General features: G+C 42.8%; 1 protein-coding gene and 1 long non-coding RNA gene across 2 annotated transcripts in view; one reads left to right on the top strand and one right to left on the bottom strand.

Annotated features, from left to right (window-relative positions):
• Nucleotides 1-25,259, bottom strand: part of gse1b (Gse1 coiled-coil protein b) — a 182,426-nt gene that overhangs the window by 108,035 nt on the left and 49,132 nt on the right. The window contains exon 2 of the mRNA XM_008405919.3: nucleotides 23,073-23,205. Within this exon, the coding sequence (XP_008404141.2) occupies nucleotides 23,073-23,205 (133 nt within the window). The remainder of the gene's footprint in view (nucleotides 1-23,072; nucleotides 23,206-25,259) is intronic.
• Nucleotides 1,014-3,934, top strand: LOC145551106 (uncharacterized). The gene is made up of 2 exons (XR_014086915.1): nucleotides 1,014-2,901; nucleotides 3,176-3,934. It is a non-coding gene; the product is annotated as an uncharacterized LOC145551106 (long non-coding RNA).

Consider the following 25,259-nt stretch of genomic DNA (forward strand, 5'->3'; position numbering starts at 1 on the left):
ATCCATCCATCTGACTGCCTGTCTGCCTCCCTTCCACCTCGCCCTCCCCTCACTTGCCGGGCTGTCTGCTAGCCCATCAATTTGCCAAAGCAGCTTGCTTCTTCCACCTGTACTCCTCACCTCTTTTAAAGGCTGCTGTTGTCGTCGTTCTATAGATCATTCTTTCTCTCTTTGCCTGCTTTTCTATTAACTACACCCACCCTCTCCCACCTCCCCACCTCACACACACACACACTTCCCTTACCCCTCTGGCCACAGTTCATCCAAGCCAAGCATGCTAACAAGCTTCGGCTATGCACAAGCTATCATGGCAACCAGTCATTTCAATTACAAGCAGCTGCACGTGAACGCTGACGCGCACGTAAATAGACAAGCGTGAGCGGGGAGCACAACGCAACAGAAAACAACACCTCCAGCAAAACACGGAGATACAAGAGCTCGTTTCATTCTCTGCCAGATGCATTAAACTTCAAACAGGTTCCTTCTTTTCGTTAATATGCGCCGTCTCCACTCGCCTGTCTCCGAGAAAGGAAGTGACTGCTACAACGCGCTGTGATTGAATTGAGAAGCGCCTATGAAGAGGTTACGCTGGAAGTAAGGGTTTTCTGACACCTCGCTTGGCAACGGGATGCAGTCGCAGAGATGCTCTCCTAATGTAGCCCGAAGCTGCAGCTCTGGCGGTGTGTGGAGAACAAAGTGGTGTTCGAAAATGCACAGGAGAGACGCAGGAGAATCCATGCGCACCAGCAAGAAGCTTGCATAAACAATCATCCAAATGCATATGCGGAAATGCTTGCACGCACAGACACACACACACACACACACACACGCACCCCCCCACACACACACACGCGCGCGCACGCGTGCACTTTTGTGCACGCAGAGGAGAGCAGAAGCTCCCCCTGCCAGCCTTGCACCATCTGTCTCTCTGTCTGTGCTTCAGAGCCGTGCCCAAACCAGGCCTTAGCAGAGCCAGTGTGAAATTAGCTGCCTTTGTGGGGCTTTGTCTGCCTGTGCATGTCTGTTTGGGTGTACCAGCTCGCTTCAGTTTAGATGTGTATTTTAGAACATATTTCCAAGTCAGTCTGTCGAGAGGTAACCCACACTGGGGCGCTATTTTGTTCAAGCAAGGGAGGCAGATGAAGCAAGCTGGGCTTTCCTGACCAACTTTTCTGACTTTTGATCCTCGTGACATACTTCAATGCACTCCACCTGCTCCAGCCTACTACCGTGTGTGTGTGTGCGTGTGCGTGTGTTTACTCATCTAAAAAAAAAAGTCAGCCCCTGCGAGTCTATCTAGTCTCCGGTCAGGCATATAGCTCCCGGGGTGCTCTTTGATATCCACTCAGCGATCTGACCTTTCGTGATCTCTGACCAGACCTTGTGCCCCAAGGCTATTGAGCGCTGTGTCCCCCCCTCCTCTTTGCCTCCCAATACGTTATAAATCATGTCTGCTCTGACACAATCACTCACACACACACACACACACACGCACACACACACACACGCACACACACACACACACACGCACACACACACACACACACACACACGCACACACACACACACACACATGCATGCACGCACGCACGCACACACACACACACACACACACACTACCCAGCCACCACATCATCACCTCACACTCCCAACATTAATGGGTCCAGAGGTTAAAGGTTGTTGACATACCTCTTGCGCTCTTGTCTGAACACACACACGCAGGCGGAGGCACGGAAAAACCACAACAAAAGGAAGGAGTTCCTCACAGACACTTCTGGTAATCTGAAAGCTGCAGATAAAGTCAGATCGCTGTGTCGGGTCAAATCTACAAGCAAAAATTTCAGTGATGTGAAAATGTTTTTTTTAAATTTTTTTAAAGTTTTGTCATACCACAGTGTTTTAGATCATCAAGGTACCGTGTGTAAATAGTAAAGGAAACTTTAATGATTTAATTGGAAACAGTTTTGGCTGTTCTTGATTTGAAATTGTTTTTGTTATTCAGAGACGTACTTTCTGCATACATAGTATCTCCATTTGCTTTTCCGCCAAGATCTCTCTCTCAAATATATCATTGCTGTCCAGTCTCTTTTCTACTGTTGAATCATGAACACTGACCTGAGGCACAAGATGCCTGCCATGCCTTGGATGTAGTTCTTGGCTCTTTTGTGATCGCCTGGGTGAGTCACCGATGGGCATTTGAAGTAATTTTGGAAGGCTGACCGTTTGTGGGAAGGTTAATCAATTTCATGTTTTCTCCGCTAGAGGTTAATGGCCATCAGTGTGGTGTGCCGGTCCCCAAACCTTAGAAATATCCTTTCAGTCCTTGGCAATAACTTTGTTTCTGGTTTGTATATTAAGGCATGAGGTGATGCTTTTTGAGATCTCATCCCGCTTTGTTGATTTTTTTTTTTATTCTGCATGTTTCTCAGTAATCGGGTCTTGTGCATTAAAACTCGGCTTCCCAAAAGTAATGATTTTTTGCTTCATACATGTAATTATTATTCCAAAACTGAATTTAAAATACATTTTCTATTGACTTGTACTATTTATTAATGGTCTTAAAACTTGTTTGTTGACCTGAAACATGTAAATGTGGCAGCAAAGCAAAAACGGAAGAGATCTGTCGGACTTTTTCACAGCCTTGCATTTTCAGTTTGACTCCTATTGTTTTTTTTTTTAAGTTATACAACTCTTGAAGCTGATTTAGTGTGTGGTCTCAAGGCTTGCAGAGGCCAGTCTAGGCTGCTTCTCTTCCCGGAGTGATGAAGAACGCTCCTGCCTTGTGACAGATAATCATTGTGTTCTTCTCTACTGCAGAGTCTTGGCCAGGAGACAAACCGTCTGGCAAACAGACAGCTTTACAACACAGAGCTCAATCAAACTGTCTCCCCATACTCAATGGTAAATACACACACATACACACTCAAAAACAAGTAACCACACTAACACATGCAAACAGATGAAACAACCTAGAGCTAGCAAAGCCTAAGCCAGATTGATAACACGAAACAAATCAGTCTGTCGATTCCCTCGGGATGCTTACGGGAACGCGGCTTTATCAGCAGTGACATTTTGATTGTTGCATACTTTACTTCCCTAATTAATTTAGAAGTGTTCTAATCCAAATGCCATTAGCATTGCACACTGCTTGATTTCAGCCATTATTCCTTCATAGGTGAGCAGTAAAGCCAGCAGTCATGACAAAAAAGAGAAGGGAACCCCAGTTCTTCTCTGTGCCAGGAGCCCTCTACTGGACACTGCTGTGCGTTTCAGCAGCAGGAGAATGGCAACAATCAAATGTCGAGGCTTAGAGGCTCTGCTCTGCTCTGCTGACACCCGATACCCTCCCTAAGGAGAGGGGGATTCTTCACCAACAGCGTGAAAGAGAAATAATGCACAAAAAAAAAAGGCTGAGCCAGTCTGCTGTGTGCTGAGAGTTCAGCATAAGCTGTGCGTTTGTGTGTGTGTGTGTGTGCGTGTGTGTGTGTGTGTGCGTGCGCATGTGTGTGTGTGTGTAGGTGAGTGAGGTCAACACGTATCTGTTTCTCCTTTCCTAGAAACCGGATGAAAAAAAAAATTGGAAAAGAAAATAGCATAACAAGAGTGATCAAATGTGTATTATAGATGTAGGGCATGCGAACAGATGCTACGTGTTTTTTCAAAAAGTCCATCTGAATTTAAATCTGATAAGCATATGATTTTTTTTTATACTTATGCTGAATGAATAAAAAATAAATTGTCATTACCTGCCAAAGTTATAATCTTAAAATGAATAGAAATGAAATATTTCTTTTGAGTGTTCAGCGCCTCACCCTTATTATTTCCTTTAATCTATAATGATAGAATATAATTAATTAGATTTGCGGTTTCTTTTCTTAACTACACTTTATGTGAATCCTAATGTAAGCAATAATAAACCATTTGTTAAACCTCATTAACACAACTTTTGTTGATTTTTGTGTTGATTCTAAATAAATCTTTATATTGAGATATACAAGGAAATCATTTTGATGGGACAGTCAAAAAAACCTTTAATTTATAGTCATTTTATCATCTTACATAGGCATTTCCCTGCTATAGTGTTTGTGCTCAGGCATGTGCGTCTCCTATTCCCTCCCTTCTGATTGCTGACCCTTCACCGCCACCGCTGTACCCAGCAACAATTGTCCCTTTGAGGCCCCCCAAGTCCCCTCCGACCCCTGAGGTTGTGTGTGTGTGTGAGTGTGTGTGCAGTAGAAGGCCAGTCACGGCGGTCTGATCTTGTGCTGAGCTAACAGGATTAGAGGAGCCAGGGCTAAGAGGGGTGGAGTTCTCCACACCCCCGCCCCCACCGTCTGTGTCTCTTGGGGATCTGAAATGACAGACACCCTCAGCAGATGCCCTTAGAGCTGCAGACGACTAACTCCCAATACAAATTCAAAGGTGGGAGAGCAGCAGCAACAAGAGGAGCGGTGCAGACAGCTGCCACCTTGAATCCCAGGAGCTGTCATGAAAAACCTTCTGCAGGTGAAAGAAAAGCACCCAGTTCCTTTATGTTTTTGTGAACAGGACTCCCCCTGCGAAGGTAAATCTCCGTGATTTAGTTGCTCCCAGTGGAACGGCTGAGTCTAAAAACCCCCCAAAAAACTAATTATTTTTAAAAGGTGTACGAGTGGCAAAGAAGTAACTGTTTTGTTTGTGGATTTCAAACGATGGAAACCTGCCGAGCTCCTGCAGGACAGATCTGAAACATTTGACAAGCTCAAACCAAATCAGTCCACTTCAGACCAGTTTACATGCGGCTCTAATGACAGCTGGCTAAATCACATTGGGTTAATGAATTTAGGGAGTCTCTAATCAAATCTGTGTGATCTGGCAAGCAGACTGACATCCTTGCGTGTGTGCGTGTGTGTGGGTGTGTGTGCGCGTGTGCGTGTGCGTGTGTGTGTGTGTGAACTGATAAAATGAGGGAATCAAACCACACAGAGCCCAGAGAGGCAGATAAACTCTGTTTACATGCTTTGAATACAGAATGACACAGAATGTGAGGGATTCACGTACAAACAATTAAATAAATCAAAGATGAGGGTTAGACTGGCCAGTGACAGACTGTTGCTTTGCAGAATAAAGTTCCTGGGTACAACGCCGAACCTGGACTGCTTGTGCATGGAGTTTGCATGTTCTCCCTGCGCGTGTGAGGGTTTCCCAGAGTCCAGAAACATGACTGCCGTGTTAAATGGTCACTAAGTTGCCCTTAGGGGTGAGGTTGTGCATCGTTGTTTGTTCTCTTGTTTTTATGCTTAACTGGTGACCTACCGAGGCTGTATCCTTCTTTTCACCCATTAAGAAAAAAGGTCTTAGTCTTTTCCTTCTTTTTTTTTGCTCTAGTCTTCAAGATCCAGCAAGGACATGTAGGTAGGGACGACGGACGGATGGAAGGAAGTCACAAATGAGAGATGAAAAGGAATAAAGATAGTAAGAGGTCTTTGCCAGCATCTGGGTGCATGTGTGGATAAATGATGCCACATCTGGTGAAATAAAGAGCAAGTTACCACCGTGACCCTCCAAAGCTCTCTGTAATAAACTCACACTCTCATTACCACCCGGTTTATATGCACACACACACGCGCGCGATACTGTACCCACAGCTCTCACTTTTGCAGCACTTAAACATTAGAGAGCTCTTGGAGACAAAAGAGAGGAGATCAAACAGGCTTGCAGACGGAAGCAAAAATAAAGTCAAATACGCTCTGCGTGCTTATACACACACACATGCAGAGTAACAAAATGTAGTGTACCCCTCCTCTGACTGCTCTGATTAATAAATGTCAATTAACCATTATCATTTCCATATTTAATCAGCCCCATGTGGTGCTCCTCTGTGGCCTGAGTTTTGAAAACAGGCTCTCGTCATTTTCCTTTCAGGGTTTAGTCACTTTCCCTTCTCGCTGCGTGTCACGCTCCTCTGCTCTCTCCGTCAACCGTACATTACAACCAAAGCGTTCCTCCTCCTTCAGCCTCTCCTGCAATATCATGTCATCCTCCCTCCCCTTCTCCTTTCTTCCTGTATCCAGTCCTTCTCTCCCCTCTCGGTATTTTCTTTCTCTTCTGCTTTCTGATGAATGTGTCCCCTCATTAATCTTGATGTTTTTCCCCTCGCTGTGTTCGTCCACAGGCCTTCAAACCTCGCGCTAATTGCAATTAATCACGGAGGGAAACAGATGCTGGGAACAAAGGCAACCATGGTTGGGGAGTTGATGGGGGTGGCACAATTCTGTACATGTGTCTTGTGTGTTTGTGGGCTGATCACTTTCCATGTGTGCGCATCCACAAGTATGTACAACAGGGTGGAGGTTTTAGGGAGCTGTCAGTTTATGTGCCACGTAAAGCTTGGATACCTGTTGGCAGGTTGAATTGAAGCAGAAAACTTAGGATTTCCGCAGGGCTTCGGTAAAAGTTAGGAAACAAGGAAAAAAAGGACATAAAAATAACAGCACAAATCTGTGATTTTGGTTTAAATGGACTCATTTGAAACAGGTCAAAATTATGATCATTGTGACAATCTGTTGGTGTGTTTTGAACATCTCAGTTAAACCTATAAAAGTACGTCTGGTAGTTAATTTCGTTAAGCGTTAAAATGAACTTTTTATTTGTCGTCTCTTATTGCTCCTCCTGTCACCGGCTTTTCAAATTTATTCAAAAGGTTAGAAGTAAACTCTTGCAAATACCGTTGTCATTGCAAAAATGATGACAGTATTGATGTCATCATCGATACTGATGTTTTGTAAAGGTAATTTTTTTAAGACTTTGATTTTATTTCTATTGGTCCATTGTTGTTTTGATTCACTTTTTATTGTTTTCTGAAGCTTTCTAACATTTTAAAACCCATTAACTATCCCAATGGACCTACTGAATAACATGCAAACATTTTGAAGGTGACAGTTAAAGGGTTAACGGTAGAAGCTCCTGTCCACTGTCACCACATATAAGTTAGAGGAGTTGCTGCAAAGTCAATGACTTGACGCAATTAGTTGGCCTGCCATACACAGATCACTTTTGACCACTTAAAGCTATACACAGAATTAGACTGTCTTGGAATGAACAGAGAGAGAGAGAGAGATGCAGAAAAGACTCAAGCAATGACAAGAAAGCAGCAGTCATCTGTTTTTCTGGGTATTACACTCACACATTTGACATGTGACATGTACACGAGCATTGAGGAAACCCGTCAAATAGCCAGTGGGAGGTGATTCTGTGCTCTGCTGTGTTTAAACACAAGCTTATTATGCTCAAAATGCAAGGCTGCAGAACAGATCCAGCACTTCTTCTCTCATAGTGATTAGAGAAAGATCCCTCTATGTAGCTTTTGTTTATAGGACTTTAACAGTACAGTAAAAAAAAAAAATCAAGCTGACTGGATACATTTTCTAGAATTAACACCTGGTGTGACCTTTGCATAACCCTGGTTAGTCGCCGCCAGCCTCCAAGAGGAAGACGGAAGAGATAGCATGGAGGAAGAGGGAGTCAGATAGCGGAAGGGAGTGAAAGACAGAGCTGCAACCTCACGAAGGACGTGACGCAGGTGTTAGATGAACGCTTGTAAACCTGAAGAAAAATGTAACGCTGTCAGAAGAATCAAAGAAAAGTGAAATGGTACACAAACACAGACAAGTTTGGTTTTGTTTCTACTATTATGAAGAATGCTTTTTTTTGTGTACGTAGAACGAGTGTCTGTGAATTACCGATCCTGACAGCACAGAATGTACGGCCAGGCCTCGCACCGCTCCTCTGCAGGAGCTTCATCCGTCACGACCGCTGTCACATTTTATAGCCCAAAGCATACTGAGCTGTTCACTTCTATTAAAAGTACAGTTGGAGGAGATCTTTACAGAATGACTGTGAGAAAGCTCCATTAATTTACCACCGATCTTTACCTGACAATCCTATAAATTCAAGAAAGAAAAAAAAAAGACAAAGCTTTTTTTTCCCCAAACACAACACAAAGCCCCCTTTTCCCAACAGAGCCCAACACGGTCTCATGACAATTCCTACCCAGCAGGCTCCACTCAGCCTTTATTCATTTTTTATACGATGCCTCTTTCGAGTCTATCGCTTGGTGTGCTGCAATTGCCGCACTTAACCCATTATACTAGGTAACGCTCCTCGGAACCGCCGCTCCTTCCCCAGGATAAATTATTAACTTCCTACACATCCCACCATTTATCACTGAGCCCCATCAAGGGGAGCGGGAGAACCATTGCTCATATCCATGGCAACAATGGCCCATTTATGAAGCGGTAGGATGCTGCCTATGATGAGGGGAGAGAGACGAGCAAAAACAAATAATACCTGTTATCAAGCCTGCTTTTGTTAGCGTCCGAGGCTGCTCTTGTTTGCGCACTTGATTTCTCTCTCTTACCCGCAGTTACCCCTGTTTGTGCCCCCCGTGCCTATTCATATGTGGCTCCTCGCTTCTCATTCACACCGCCCGGCCCTCTCCTCATGTCTGAGATGGCAGCAGTGTGGGTAATTAGATCAGAGCTTTTCTTTTGTCTCCATGGAGATGAATCATACAGTCAGGGTGACAGGCTGAGCTTTAGCGCTACGCGGTAACCTAATCAGAACGTTTGAACCCCGGCCAGAGCGGCTGCATAACCTAATAATACGGCCGTGAACCTGCAGTGACCTGCATCCCTGTGCACAGCGTGGCACATAGATAGGGGTGATGAGCGGGTCTGGTTAAACACACCAGGTCACATCCCAGGATGTGTTTGCATGTGTGTGTGTGTGTGTGTGCGTGTGTGTGTGTGTGTGTGTGTGTGTGTGTGTGTGTGTGTGTGTGTGTGTGTGTGTGTGTGTGTATGCGCATGGTTGAGTGTCTGAGCTACAGAGGAGTAGCCCTTCACAGGTGTCCTAATTCATGAGCAATCGCAGCTCATGAATAATTTAAGACAAAATGCAAATGTGATCCTTTGATCATTTACATTCATGTCTAACAGCATTAATTAATCAAACAAACCTTCTCTTTATCCCCAGAGGAGTAAAATAAATAAATTTAAAAAAAAGGAAAAACGCCAGCAGTTTGTGCAGAGCGAGCCTTGTGCACCCGCACCGAGAAGAATGCAGACGGGAAATCTATAAAGGAAATAAACACGTTCAGAAATTATATCATTTAGTCTCATCAGACGAGGCTAAATCTCTGCTGAGAAGGTTAGCATGACAAAACTTTTCACCAACAGCACGAGGTGACAGTAAGTTCTCATTCTGTGGCACGTGTACCTCGTGGCGCTGGTAGTCGTTTGCAGTTGTTGTGTTAAAAATCTGAGAAATTCTTAGCTACAATAAAGAAATGTCAACAAAAACAAGTGAATATTTAACCTCAACTAACAAAATATTTAGTTTGAAACTTACATAGTGAAAAATATGAATTTTATGAACGAAAGTCAATTTTTTGTCTCGTGATAGACTAAATAGCTGAACTATTCCTATTCATTTCTGACTGTGACCCTGTATGCTAAGTTTACATAAAAAATAAGAAGAAAACAGATTACATTGTGAAATGTGAGCATAAGCATAACCAGGTGTATGCGGTGATGAAAGACAGCGACACTCTGAATATATGTTAATCTCTTCCAAAATCTAAAACAGACAAAAATACCCCTAAACGCCTTCCAAAGTCAGAACTGCAACTTTACACGTCTGAGCTTCACCAACGTTTAGCCTTGAAATCCAGTAATGCAGATGCAGCTCCAACTGCATGCATCAGCAAACCTCTGAGATTAAGACAGCATGACGCAAAACGTAAAATGAATTCTGTCACCCATTAGAAAGTGAGGCGAGTCTTGGGTAAAGGCTCTGATAGATTATACACAAACACACACAAAATGAGGTGCTGATCACATTTTTATTGCCGTTTTAATATGCTGTTTTTTTTCTGAGAGATGGACCTTATAAATTGCCACACTTCAGCCGACCTCTGTTTATAGCGATGGGATCACACAAAGGGAGAGCTCATAAAGACACAAACAGATCTGTTCCACTCCCCCTCCTCCACATCTGTCCATTGTCTCCATGTCTTTCCATTTCCTCATTTTCTCATTTGCTTAAGCTGAAACCCAGCTAACTTCTCTTTCATCCATTCGATAACTCTACAACTTGTAGAGTCCTGGTCTCACTTAAATCCAGACACCAACACACACACACACTGTACCAGCTACTGGAGCTCCCTGCTGGTACCATTCACCTTCGGTCATCAGTTTCTCCTCGGTGACACAGAGCGGCGTGTCTGACTTATGGAGGATATCAACCTCTCTGACATAAAGGGGAAGAGCGAGAGATGCTCACCTCAGGCTTCTTTTAGGACACCTCGTAAAGCTAAATGATAGTTGAGGGGGCTGTGATGCGGAGTGGAGAGAGACGGAAAGGAGGAAAAGTGAGCAGAGGTTGTTAACGTTACACCAGAAGGGAGCCGTAAATAACCGAGATACAGATCTGCAGCATGTGTGTAATGTTTGCATGCGAGGTACTTCTGAGTGTTGATGGGGAGGTTAGAAAGGACAGAGTGGCTGATTGAGTGACTGTTTGTCGTGTGCATACAGTAACTTACATCTGAGCATGGCTGACAATGTGCATTATTTGGAAGCTGATCCAAGCAAGGGATTTATGCTAACAGCCAGTGTCCGAAGTGTCTACCGTAAATAGCTGTGCTGCTCCACTGACACTGCCAAGCTGTCCATAAACCTGTCACCTTGGACACTTTCAGTCACACGGCACAGGAGAGGCCAGGCAACCATTAAACTATCAGTTTACGCGAGGAACGAAACACGGTGTGAGTAAACGTGTTTATAAGAGTCTGAGGCCTGTGATTCATATATTTGTGTGTCACATGGGGATGTTAAGGTCAACCGATCCAAACCAAATCTGAAACCCATGTGAATTGATCAACCAGCCTTAGTTAGACGCAGTTTTTTTGGACAAAATTTAGATGCATCTTGTTTTAATGTTTGCATCAGTAAAATCCAACCCATTGTTGTTGTGACTGATGAAAATTACATTTGTGAATGGACCTCCTATTTGACTCTTCTTCTGCTTTTATTCCCGACTTTTATTACTTCTTACTCTCAGTAGTAATTCTGTTTGGGGAAAAAATGGAGTATATTTCCTAAAATAAAAACTTTTTAATACGCCACAAGTCCAGTTTAGTTATTTCTCAACTGAATCATGCAGATCAAGGATCACACATAAGAAACAGCTTGTTGTTTAGCATGTGGGTTAATGTGCTAAATTCCCATACAGTTTGCAGTAACAGACTCTCATTATTTTGGTCTCATTGGGTTTAAATTCTTGCTCCGCCTAAACAATGTTGATAGCATAATTGTTATTTTAACAATGAGTTACTTACTGCCTCCCCTGAAGGTCACCGAATTTTCATTTTCCCCATTTATGACCATTTATAAACACCCCTCTTTATAAGATTATTTTTAATGAATGAGGAAATATACTTTCCTGTTCTTTGTTCAGAGCCAATAAGCATATTTTTGATATTCCTCTAATGGAATTACAATTCCAATTTTATTGATTAAAGGATTTTTTTCTCTTCTTAATAGTTATCCTGTTTAATTAACGTTTTTTGCTAATTATTCCAATATAATATCACATTGCATCAAATAGGCCACAAAGAAAAACCGGCCCACAGTCATCCTGCAGATCTCAATGCTCTGCAGGAGGAGTGAGGGTGGGGTTCTGCCGGCACCCCTACATATTCATGTGGTGCTGAAAACGGACAGGTTGACACCACTTGCTGTTCTCTACTACAGTAAACAGATGCAGTACTCTAATTTATGTGAAGGCCTTTGACGTGTGGTCTTGCACAGACACGTTAGCTGACAAGGATGAGCATCCAGAGGTGCTTCAGAATGAGGTCAAGGAGACAGTTGAACTGAGGAGAGGATCAATAGAGCCCTGAGTGTTTGCGCACCTCTTGCCTCCCTCCCACGTTTTCTTTGGCCTTTTGACATCACTCCATCTACGTACAGTATTTCTCTCCTCCTCTTCCCCGTGTAACGCACGAACAGTGCCGCTACGAGAACTCGCACACCGCACAGCATCCTTGCCTCGTGGTGTAGCTGTGAGCGTGCGTCTGGATGAGTTGCAGGAGTTGTGTTTGGAGACTCCCACTCAATGACACCCTACCAGCAAAAGGCAAGGCAGTGATAGGCAGATGAAATGGGAACAAGGCAGTGACAGAACGACGAGCCGCAGAAAGACAGAGAGAACATGTAAGGGACAAAATGCTTTCTTCCCCGGTTGGGAGCATCTCATTTTTTCTCATTAGGGGAACTCATCTAAGCTCAGAGGATAAAAGGAGGACTGATAGCCGGCATTTCTCTCCCTCTGTCCCTCATCTCCCTCTTTTTCTCCCACTGTGCACATGCCACCTAATTAATTACACCCCACCATAGCAATACTACAACAACCACTGCCGACTAATTAACAGCACGCCTCAATCATGACCCCTCTTTAAGGCTTTTGGAGGTGTGCGTGCGTGCGTGAGTGTGTGCGAGGGACAAATGGAAGAGGAGTTAATGCGTGTGCTAAGTGGTGGAGGAAAAAGAAAAGAGGAGGTGTGTGTGGGGGGGTAGAAATACAGCTAATAAGGAGAGTTGAGAGGAGCGATGCTAAGGACGACTGCAGAAATGAGAAGACAACCATGTGACAGACAGATGCTTGAACGGAGGGAGTAGAAACACGGGAGACGGGAGCTTTTTCTATCTGCTGGACCAGCTGGACTTTATCAGCCAGACTACAGAGACAAGCTCACTGAGAAAACTAAACGTTTCCTTCCACTGCCCAAAGCTACACTTCCTAGAAAAATGTACCAGGTGAGGAACAGACAAGGTATTTCCTGTGCGCTACACTGGTGCAAAATCATCTGCTATAATTAAACGTACTTACATAATGATATTTTTAGCGGCTTTATTGTAGCTCTTAATAAAGAGAGGCGTGTTGCTCTGTAGGATGCTAGCTTTCACCGTTGCCGAACAGCAGGAATGGAAGAAAAATTCTTGAATCCTGAACGGGCCAAAATCCCGTTCAGGATTTTCTTCACGTGCTCTGAGATCACAGTCCAAAACCATGAATGTTAAAAATAATCTGGGCCTGGTTCAGTGGGACACAAAACATATAGTGTGTTTTTGTCAATAGCAGTAGAGAACTGCTCTCTCTTCATATTAACAATACAGTCAGAGCTTTTAATCTTTAGATGCTCTATTACAGCAGGAAGAATGTCATCTATGCAAAGAGATGCAAAAATCGAAGGTTAAAAATCAGTTTCCAAATTATAATTGGTCAAAAAGTCCCTGAAAACAAACTGGTCAGGCACCTTTTCCCCCCATGTGCATTAAATTTATCACAACTAAGAACTTCTATCAGTTTCAGCTGAAAAAGTACATTTCGTACTACTACTCTTGATAAAATCTTGTTGAACTTTTTTATTTTTCTTAAATCAGTTTCATGCATTGAAAAAAAACAAAAAAAAAACATCGGCAGCAATCTGAACTAAAACAGGCAGGTCAGAGCTCAAAGAAAATCAGAAACCAGTCAGGAAAAGACGAATGGGTGCATCTCTGATATGAACATGCTTTGCTCCATTCCTGTCCTTTATCTTGATCTCAGTGTTTGGGGGGTGGGGGAAATCCAAAATCATTGAGAGTTTCTTCCCAGAAACGTCATTGCCAATCCTTTTTTACTCCTCAAGAGCCTGGCCAGGCCTCAGCTGGGCCAGGCTTGTGGGCTTCTACCACCTCAAACACACTCACACTGATTGTATCACAGCGGAAAATGGAGTGAGCCAGACCCTAGGAAAACACACACGGGCTGTACAAACTGCAAATCATGTACACCACATGCAAAATCATCCCTGCATTTGGCCTGGGTGGAGGAGAAATACAGAGCGAGACAGAGAGATAATTTGTTTAGTGCATATGATCTCATTACTGTTAGGGTCATAACATTGTTCACCCACGTCACAAACAAGCCGTGTTGAAGCCTAAAGGACCAATTATAGCATTAATAGTGCTTGACGCTCGGTCCTGCGCATGCACCCCCCCGACCCCAACACACACATCACACCTGTGTGTGTGTTCCTGTGGATCTGTACATGGCTGATTTTTGTGTAATCTTGTCACAAAACACTTAGAAAAGACACACAAACCAGGACAATTACGTTTTTTTTTATTGTGAAGGCCTCACTTTCGCTTGTAAAATTTCAATCATTTTTTTCTCTAAAATGTTAAGAGACTAAAGTTTTTATGTTTTTTTTTTACTTTCTAAATAAAACATTTACTTTTTTTTCCAAGGGCCTTGTAGATTTTGCAACTGAGATCAGTTGAGATTAAATTCAAAGGTTGAAATCTGTCCTGTTTCACTTATATAATCCAAATCAAGTGCAAAGGCAGCATGTATTCTGCTGAAGCGCCGAAGTACAGAAAACTGACAGCTTCTCTTTACTTTTTTTGCACTTTTTTTGAACTTTTCCGACATACCAACTGGATCCACTCCATTTATCTGATTTGTTAAAGCTTCAAAATGACAGGTAAAGACAGATGGTCTATGTAATCACATGCTAAGAGATATCTGAAGGTGATGGCTCTTTTCCAAAACATTTCCAACAACATTCTGGATGGTTCAGTGTAAAAAAAAAAAAAAAAAAACATCTGCCGTGTCAGATTAGTTAAGAAAGACGTCTGTTTCTATAAAATACATAATGTCTATGAGACAATTGAATGATTTTGTTAAGTCTGCATTAAACCCAATGATCAAAATGTGATAATTCATGCTCCAAGAAGTCTGAGTGAAAAAAAGCCCTTTTCTCACACCAAATTCTTTCTAAATTAGTTTAGTTAAATCACACAGTTTTACTTTCTACTTGAAATGAATGTTCTGTTCAGAGTGAAATTTGAAACGCAAACAGTGATTTACAAAAGCATTCATAACTCTCGACCTTTCTCTCATCTCATCATGTTACAAGCAAAGAGTCAAATATATTTCATTGGAAATACATACAACTATGAAGTTAAAAGGAAAGTGATGAATTTTTTTTTTTTTTACACAAATTTAAATATGGACTGCATCATGAAAACCAAGTCACACACCCAACAGGTCAGAGATAAAGATGGAGGGATGGTGAAGTTTCAAGAAGGGCGAGGTAAAAAAAATAAAAAAAATGTTTCAAGAAAACTGTTAGAGGCTGCAAAAGACTTTAGGCTGAGGCAGAGATAGGGAGGCGCTAGTGAGTAAGTAGAAAATGTGTTCAACAAGGTAAAGAAAAGTTTCAGCAGCATTATTTACATTTAATTATGCTCAACTGGGGCTGGACGACATGGCTGAAAAATGCATCCTAAAATAAGCTGCTGTACTCATTTTCTTCTTTCACAACACGCTGTTTTTATTTTTAAGCATGAGGCAACTGCAGCCAAGCCTTAAACTGCTGCTGCGCAAGTTACTCAAAAAGTTGTTGCTAGGTAACCAAAGAGTCAGCAAGTGAGTTGTTGGTAGGTAACCAAAGAGAGAGTGAGTTATTACTCAATACCAAACCGTAGCTGGCTGTGAGAGGTTGAGCTGCTACAACCTTTCCTCTGCCTACATCTCCCAGAATGCTGTGCAGTTCAGTGAAATTAGTGAAAATCCCATGGTATGTATTATATATTGACATTGATCACATGTCTATTGTGATACATGTTGATATTGATTTATTGGCCAGCCCTATGCTAAATTGGCAAATAAAGTAAAAAAACAACAACATACTTTTGAAAGTTTTAAAATATATGCCAATGTGATAATTATAAAACATAGCTCCTCAATATTCTTGCAATGCATAAGTTATACAATTATTAGTGAAAAGAAACATAATTAATAAATAAAAATGTGTAGACACCAACAAGATGACGCATGAAGAGAAGAAGAAAGCGAGAGCGAAACTGAAAGTGCTGTTAATGGGCCGACTGCAGAGGAGAAAGGCTGCGTTAGTTGTCAGCCATTAACATGGACAGGACTAAATTATTCACAGCGCTCTGTCACCTTACACAAGCCCGGGCTAACATGAACCAAAGAGAGCCGTATGTGCACGTGTGTGTGTGCGTGCGTGCGTGCGTGCGTGTGAGTGCGAGAATGCGTGTGTGAATGAAAGCCGGCTGGTAGAAGAAGGCTCCCCCTTTGGGTCTCAGCATTGCCATCCTGTGGCAACAACAAGAAAGACAATGCGAAAGCTTTCTCACACAAGAAAATGGGTTTAAACCTGTCTGGAGAACGGCGGCATGCAAATAGCATGTGAGCTGTTACCTATAAAAGCTGTGTGAGGGTGCAACGAGCATTCACAATAAGACAAACAAGGACGTACAGTGAGCACACGGCTTTGAAATAAAAGAAAGAACTGTTTTGTGTAGAGGAAGCTGATTTCCATGTGACCTGCTGCTTTACGAGGGAACACGAGCTGGTGTTAGGAGGAGCAGCTGGACAAACAATGCAGGCTCACCTGGGGTCATTTACATGGATCGCCTGCAAGTCTGTGCCTCTCTGCGCTTCGGTGTGTGCTTGTTACAAACAGACAAGTGTCTCCTGTTGCTGCTTCTCTTCATCACCATCCTGAAAGTGCCGTTGGCAAGGAAACCAGAGAGCTACAGGGGCATGAGACACAAGTCAAGGAGTGCAATGTCGAGTAAGAGCAGGACAAAATGGGGAAGAAAAGACAGAGAAATGAGAGAGTAAAAATGAAAGCGCAGAGTCCTGGAAGAGAGTGGCGGTGGGAGGTCAGGCAATGGAGGGAGATGGAGGAGGGAGTTAAAGAGGGGAGGCAAAGAGCATGTGACAGCGCGACCCATGCCTCCCTGCTGACAAGCTTTATTACAGTCCCACCTGCAGAGAGACACCAAAAAGCACTTAGTCTCGGCTGAGTTGCCTGACGGTGGAGGACGGTTTAAAGGGAGGCGAAGGAGAGAGGGATACAGAAGCAGCAAGACAAGGATGAGGAGGTGACAGGGAGGCTGGAGGGGAAGAAGAAATGAAGTCACGAGGGTGAGGGCAGCAAGACAGGTGGAAAGGAAGAAAACCTGACGGTAGCGCCCAAAAGAAGCACCAGACAAAATTAATCCACCCTTGTAAGACGTAGAAAGAGTGTGTAGCTAATCTATATGATGGACAACATCACAACAACATAAAACTGGCTCATTTTCCTCTATCTGCCGTGACGTAATTTGCTGCAAGCTACAAGCTCTGAAGCAGTAACCCTGCTAAAACACCTGTTTCCTGGTGAAAGGGGTGTCAAAGGTCAGAGTCGGGAGGTTTCTCTGACTGCTTGCGTCTGACAAAGTTCCTGCTGAGACGAGTCTCCAGCCTGAACTCGGTGTTAAACGCTGAGCGATGAAGTCAGACCGAGGCTCGATAAAGCCTAAATTAAATATTTAAGCAGGAATTTAAGATACATTTTGTGTTAAATACTTTTAAAAATGACATGCTGACTTTTGTTAGAGCTGCATAAATATCTATATATAAGCAAATCACCTTACCTGGCTTGAAGGTTTGTCCTTGTGGAGGAACAGTGATCTGGAAAAAGATACGAGTATCTAGCCAATTACATTAAGTATGTTTATAAGTGAAATTCTTCATTTTGATGGCCGAAAACCAAACAGAGGCCCTTTCCTTGTTTGTTCTTTACTTCTCTCCTCCAAATAGCTTTTACTGGAGATTAATTTAGAAACAAGTTCCTCTGGCTATGGTTCATTGAGCTTTTTGTTGGTGTTTGCTTAATACAGACTGTGATATATGGTTTAGCCAATCACCTGTAAAACAGCTTCTCGAGACACTTTCCAATAGCATGTTTCCCAGATGGTTCCGAGTAAAAAACATCTGGCACATCAGGTTAGGTGTGATCACCCCCAGCACTAATTGGTCTCAGTACAATTACGTAGAGTTTCTCTGTGCAGTTGAGTGGTAAGTTGTTCTAAGTTATCTCTCAAATAATTTGCTGCAATTTCCCATCACTATGCCAAGAGCTGTGCAGAAGCCAAAACTAGATACTGCAAGTCATTTATTTTTTGTTTTTCTGGGTGGCTCATCGTGATTTTGACCTCATATTTTGGGTCATTTGACAGATGTAACACTTATGAGTTCATAAGGTAGACCTCATGCAATGAACACTGAACACTGTCCTAAAATACGTGGTTTGCTTTCGTCAAACAAAAACTCTCTCTGAAATACTTTCTCCTGTCACCGTTTACTGCAATTTATGCAAAGTGTGAGGAGGAAATAATTAAGGGGACGAAATGATGAAGGGTTTATTACTTCCTGAATGCAGACAGCTCGCATCTATTAGCCAGCCTGCTGATGTATCTGGTGATGAGCTATGGCCAAGTAATGATATGCTCCGCTGGCCGTGAATCTATAGGTCTCCGCGTATAAGCGTACTGTCCCAGGCTCCAAGGCTCGAACCAAAGTCGCTAAATCAAACTCATGTGGACGTAAGATGAGAGAAAGTGATAGGAGTCGAGAGGGAGAGAAAGAGATAGACCTGAAGCGGAGGGAGCGGGGTTAATAGTCTGTTTCGTAGCCTTTCAGGGAGAGGAATGTGTTGGAGAGGGGACAAATCAACCAGGAGTGACTGCACAATAAGGTCAGTGTGACCATAAGAGAATCCCCAACTTGAATGCTAGACTAGCAAACACACACACACACGCACACACACACACACACACACACACACACACACACACACACACACACACACACACACACACACACACACACACACACACACACACACACACACACGCATGCACGCACGCACGCACACACGCACGCACACGCACGCACACAAACAAACACATAAAACACAAACAAAGTCAGTGATTGAGTCAAGGCATAAGCCCATGCCCACCCCGTGAGTGGCTAATAACCGTGGCACAGAGCCAAACCCACTGTCTCCTGACTAACTCCCACATGCCCGCCCGGACTGGCGCCACGCTGCAGAACAGAGGTCTGCTTTTCGAAAATCCTGTGATCGGTGCATTACTGACTTACTCAAACAGATAAGTGAAGACACAGCCACACAGGCCATGCAGCCCTCCTGCCACTCAAAGAAAATCAACTCGGTAAAAGACAACGGGGACGCTGTTAATTAATATCCGCTCGTCGGGGGCTGCGGCTAAAACTTGTCACGAAAAGGTGATCACCTACGCGCATGCTCCGCTAGTTTGGGAAATAGAGGGCAGCAAGGTTATGCTGAGCCAAGTGTGGTGATGCCAAGAGGCTCAGTATGTTCTTCAGCGGCATTTTAATCACTCACACACGCACACACACACACAAAAAAAAGGCTCCTCCATCTGCTGCGCTTCAGAAAGCTGACGCAGGCACGTCACTGTCACCGGAAGCTAACCCGCCCTTCCCCACTTCCCCACTGATGGGGACAAAAGTAAAGACGAAAAAGAAGGAAGCAGAGGAAGGGGATCAAGCAGTGGCATTCCACACTGTGCGTCTTCAGTCATCCTTTAGTCTTATCCCAAAAAAGTCCACTTCCCTGCATTCACAGTCCATGGATCTTGAGCCCATTTTTCAATAAATCCACTTGCTGCTCTGCTCTAAACCCAACAGATAAAATAAGTCTTACATGTGCGCTGCATGTTTTCTGGAGCATCACTAAACTTGCCAATTTCCAAGCCCCTCCTCTTTTTAAACATTTTTACCAAAACTCCTAAATCAACAGAGACCACCCCTCGTCCCAGACGTGGGATGCCAAACATTATGAAACCTTCTCTGCCTGCCTCAGGCTTCAGCCGTACCCTTTCTTCAGCGGTTTTCCAGGCTCCCGCAGAGGATAATTGCAATTGTATCGAACTGGCCAGCGTCCAAGTGATTAACATTGCCAAGTCTGCCAAGTCCAGCTGTGCTGCAACAATCAAAACACACTCAGGACAATCACATCATGGCCATGTGTGATCTCTCTGCCAGGCCACACTTACACCACAAGCATATCAAAAACATTGATATGTCTAAATGTGAGGATGAAGGTATGCGTGTCAAGGCAGATAAAGAACTTCAGAACGGTACAGTTTTCCTAACCATATATATATATATTTTTTATAATGTACCCTGAACGGCGATTTTATTAGTACCAAGTTGGACCGCCTTTCTTCTGCCCACTTGTTTGGCATTGAGTTTACAAATTGTTGGACATATTCCTCTGAGATTTTGGTCTATATTCAAATGACAGCATCATGCATTTACATCGGATTTGTTTGTGGCATGGTCCTTTACGCAGGCCTCCTGTTCAACATTAAGCAAATGGTGCGCAATTTAATTCTGACCTGTGGGCCACTGGAGAACAGTGAGCTCATTATCATGGTCAATAAACCAGTGGTCCTGCTGTCATCTACACAGCTACATCGCTCCTTTGAAAACAACCAATCAGGGCCAGGGGGAGGGCCTTAGCTCTGTCAATCACCACTGTATCTGCACTGTTCACAACCTCCCACTTTCTGCTTTCTGCTATGCAACAGCTTTTCCCTGTTAGTAGAGCCTAACTGCTCAAGCCAGTTAGCCTGGTCACCGATGTCAGCAGATAAACAGTTTCCCTGGAACAGGAAGTCGTTTCTCTGCCATTAGTACAAGGTTGACTGACGCTCCTCTGATTGGTTGTTCATGTTTGGGAGCAGTGCATGTCTTCAAACGGCAACTGTAGCATGGGGAGGAGCTTGACGTTTTAACGGATTACTTGCTCCTATTATTACCGTCACGAGTCACGAGACGATGACAATATTAACAAATATGTAACAAGTTACATGCTGCACCTTTAACAAAGTGAGTCACTGCCATTTTGGCTAATTCACTATTTATTTTTAGTAATTTATAGTAATTCATAACATTCATAAAGTAATTTATAAATGTGTGGTTGGTAAAGACCAGGTTTAGTTCACAGTGAACAAAACGTGCAGAGATGGGATTTTGGTTTAAACCTTCTGAAGTGATGTTCAGCAAATCCGTTTGCTGCAGCTCCATCGTGCAAAACTCTCACAAATTACTGTGACATGTCAGATCATTTAAGCCAACTTTGTTTGTTTAATTAATTTATTTATTTTTTAAACATACATGATATGGTAAGCAACAAACATAATTTCTATAGATTCAGTTTTCGCAGACTAAATCATATAAAACTATGCCTCTTGGATTCTTCACTTCTCTATTCCACTTCGTAAACGCCACAGTCATGCGTTATGCCATGTTTCTCGCCTGAGCGGGGGAAATGGTCCGTGTCATGTCGGTGGGAGCTGCAGCGAAACACTCATGATGGAGAACACTTAAATAACTCATGAAAACCCCATTTCAAACCGGCAATGAACCACTGAGAGGATCGTTCAGTGTTATGCCTGTGTGTCTGTTTATTGTGGGGTGGCCCCTTTGTCATGACTGTTTAATCAAGCACCTTGTGGTTGTGCAAGAGTGTCCCTATGTGTGTGTGTGTGTGTGCGTGTGTGTGTGTGTGTGTCAGTACATGTGAGGGATCCGTTGAAAAGGGAGCTTGAGATGAGTTTCTGTAAATGACAGGGGGGCCCTCATGGCTAAACAGAAATAGCCTTAGAGAAAAGGGAAAATGAGGCCTGAGCATGAGAGCGACGAGCAAAAGAGTTGAAGCAGCAAAGTGAAAAGCAAACGGTGGAGAGAATAAATTTAAACTTCACACAAAAGAGAGAGAGACAAAGAGACAGCGACCAAAAAGTCATCCAGCAACACTGATGTGAGGAGACAGACATCATTCTTTTCACTCTTAAAATCCACAGCACAGACAGACTCCTCCTTTATGCACGCGTGTATGAAGTACAAAGTAGCGAGTTTGTGACCAAGAGGATGGGAAGAAGCATCACAAGAAGGTTCACACTACCTAAATCTGATATACATTTTAAATAAAGCATTGCTAACAGTTTAACCTGTAATCTTTTCCTGATCTTTAATGTTTAGCTGATCAAAAGCAGAGGATGTGTTGCGTTTTTTTTTGGTTTTTTTTCCTGTATGCGTTGTGGTTGGTTTTGCAGATTTGAATTAGTAATAATTTAGAGCAGTTGCTGCTTAACAATGCAGTCAAAGGCTGGCTAAACAAGCAGGAGCACCAGATATTTGCAAAGCAAACTAGAGGCAAATCCCTACTGTCTCATCCGGAGTCAGAGTGGAGATAAGATATGTGTCGACGTATTGAGTTAACATAGTTTGTTTGAGGAAGTGCAGATATTGTGGAACTATACAGAGGTGATGGGACATGGCTAAACAGATGTACAGAGCTGACACGTCAGCACATGTCTAGGAGACGGCCTCAAAACTATTAATTGTAACTTTTTGAGTTGCTTCATCTCTCTGGGGACTCGCAATTTCTTGAGCTTCCATAGCAGTCGGGTCAAAAAAGTGCTAACTGATGGGAGTGACTTTTTGTGTGTGTGTGTGTGCGTGTGTGTGTGTGACTCATTGTAGTAGTTAAAACTAAACTTCCTCTGCATGTTCTGCAGAGAAGTGTGTTTTAAAGTCATGGCAACAAAATACAAACAGGTTCCAGCAACACAGCATTAAACACTTAAAGTGAGAACACGCTGCTTCTGGCTGGTAACAAACAGCAAATGTTAATGTATCTGCTGTGGGCCGTTGATCTTAGGTCATCTCAGTGGTATGCAGTGAGGGAAGCAAAATGAACGGATAACATGCAAACTAGCAGATTCTGCAAATCTGACCAAAAAAAAAGGAATGCACATTTACCACCAATCTGCTTGAGCAATTAATAAAATCTCAAAGGCTATCTACTCAAACTGAGGTTTCTGCAGAAAAGAAGCTGGAATACTCTCATTTTAGAACCAGGACTGAACAATGCTAAGTCGACAGGGATCGCAACTTAAAATAACTTTCTCTGATAGGATGTGCAAATGTCAACACTGAGTGGAAAATGTTTAATTCATTTTGTAAAAAACGTAACAGAAAACAGACCAAACATACAGTTCAGGCAAAAAGAGAAATGAATAAGGTCGAATTTAGGAAGAAAGGAGGTCATTTGTGGCTTTAGCACTTACTGGGAAGTGGAGCGTCTCCTCTCTCTGGCGCTAAGGTCGCAGGGCATGAAGGAGTGTGATCCCGCGCAGGTCGTGAAGGCCTTGAGTCTGCCTCTTTAGTGGCTCCAGTGCTACTTGAAACCAAAGCACTGGCCTGAAAAAATATAAAAATAAAGACACATAATTAAAGGTTATTTTGTGCAAAAATAAAAAATAAAAAATTACCTGTTTGCGCAAAATATCAATTGCTAAGTCTTACGTCCAAAGTTTGTTTCTAGCCACATTAATGAAAGTGTGATCGGTGGCCACAAATTCTTCTTTTCTGCAGCACTGATTTATTTAGTCCATTTTTGTCGCACATACATGTGTCTGATCATCAACCAAATGTTTATGGAAAACAAATATAACCTAAATTAATACAAAAAGCTTTTTTAATATAATAATAATGTAATAAAAAGTTATCCAAACTAACCACACCCGAATTTAAAAAGTTACTAAACCTATTAACTGGTTGTGACACGCTTGGCATCAACAGTTCATGCCAAGCGTCAACTGTTGATAAAAAGTTTCAGAATATTTTCTAAGCTAAAGTTTATCTAGATGGTTTTATGGCAAAGATAAATATGGACCTCCGTGTTCTTTTTACTCTGCAACAGTCCTTGCCCTGGATCTCTCCCATCTCTGCCATTTTGCCCATTTTCTTTTTTCATGTTGACTCATAAATGCTGACCTCAGTTGAGGCAGGTGAGGTCCACAGTGCTTTAGTTGTTACTCTGGGTTGTTCTGTGGCCTCCTGTGTTCTTTGAGTAATTCTGGTAGGCTCGCCACTCCTGGCAAAGTTCTGCTGTTCCATGTTTTCTTCATTTAAGGAAAATGACTCTAGCAGTGGTTTGCTGGAGCCTAAAAGCCTTAAAAATTACTCTGAAACCCTTTTTTGACTAATGGATGTCAATTTAGGCCTTGGTGTTGCTGTGAGACTGAAGCAAAAAATCTGGACAATCAGAGTCATTTCATGATTATATTATTATATTTATAGTATATTATACTTTTCCACATGAATGTGGGTTAGTTTGGATGGCTGTTTAGTTTCATAAATGAAATCATCACAGCTTTTTGTCTATGATATTAAACTGTGTCATGCTTAAGTGCGACAAACTCAACGTGTAATGGGACGAATGACTTTCATGGCACTGTAAATGGACAAAAATTGAGCATAAATTACCCAAGAGGACAGAAAGTAATGCAAGCTATCAGCAGTATTAAAAGAAATTAGTTCAAAATGCAACCCCTTCACTAAATAACCCGATTGGGATTCTGTGATTTTCAAGCATTATTGGGGCTGAAAAAGCAAAGCCAGCAAAAAAGGAAAAAAAAAAATCTCTCACCATAAATAGAGCCTGATGTTGCAAATATAGCCATTAATTGCAGATTTGTTTTGTCAGCGGTGCAACCATTTTTAGCTACTGTCACAGCACTCTGATTCCTGCTATAAAAAGACAACAACTGAAGAGGGGGGGATGCAGCTCCAGGTGAAAAAGTGGCCCTTCCCTGAAGTGACAGAGCTGCAAAACAGTCAGACAGACAGAATCAAAGATGGAGAGAGACACTGAGAGAATGGCTTCGCCTGACAGAACCAGTCGTTTTGGATGTGCTCTACTCCACAACAGAAAGAGGGAAGTGGGATGAGACTTCACGACAGAGACAAGCTGACCATGAAAAGCAGAGGCAAAAGCAGAGGGTGGCTGTCAAGATGGAGAGAGAGGAGTGGGGTAGATTAAAAAAAAAAACAAGAGAGAAAAGTCTGTGATGGCTCCCTCCACTGACGATCAGCAGAGAGACAGGCAGGGGAGGTGCATCATATCTTAAGACAAAAAGGCACCCTGGGCTTATGAAATATACATAGCTTTCAGCAAGAGCTGTAGACACTGTACTACAGAGCAGAGGAGAGCCCTGAAGACTGACAAGGCTCTACTACCTCTCCTAAACACACTCTGCTAAAAATAAAACACACACACACACACAAATTTCTAATTTACCCCTCCTGAAGAGTGGAGGGATGTGATCATATGTTTGCAGGTGTTGGTGAAAATCAAGGTATTTGAATGCTTCTTCCTCCAGTTACAGAGTGGGCAAAACCCACAACCGTAACTACGACACACAAATAAAAAAACCACAAGTATTTCGGCTGTTGGCCTGTATGTAAATTCA

The sequence above is a fragment of the Poecilia reticulata genome, chromosome 3 (genome assembly GCF_904066995.2).
Source record: "Poecilia reticulata chromosome 3, P_reticulata-male-v2, whole genome shotgun sequence".
In the NCBI taxonomy this organism is placed as follows: Eukaryota; Metazoa; Chordata; class Actinopteri; order Cyprinodontiformes; family Poeciliidae; genus Poecilia; species Poecilia reticulata.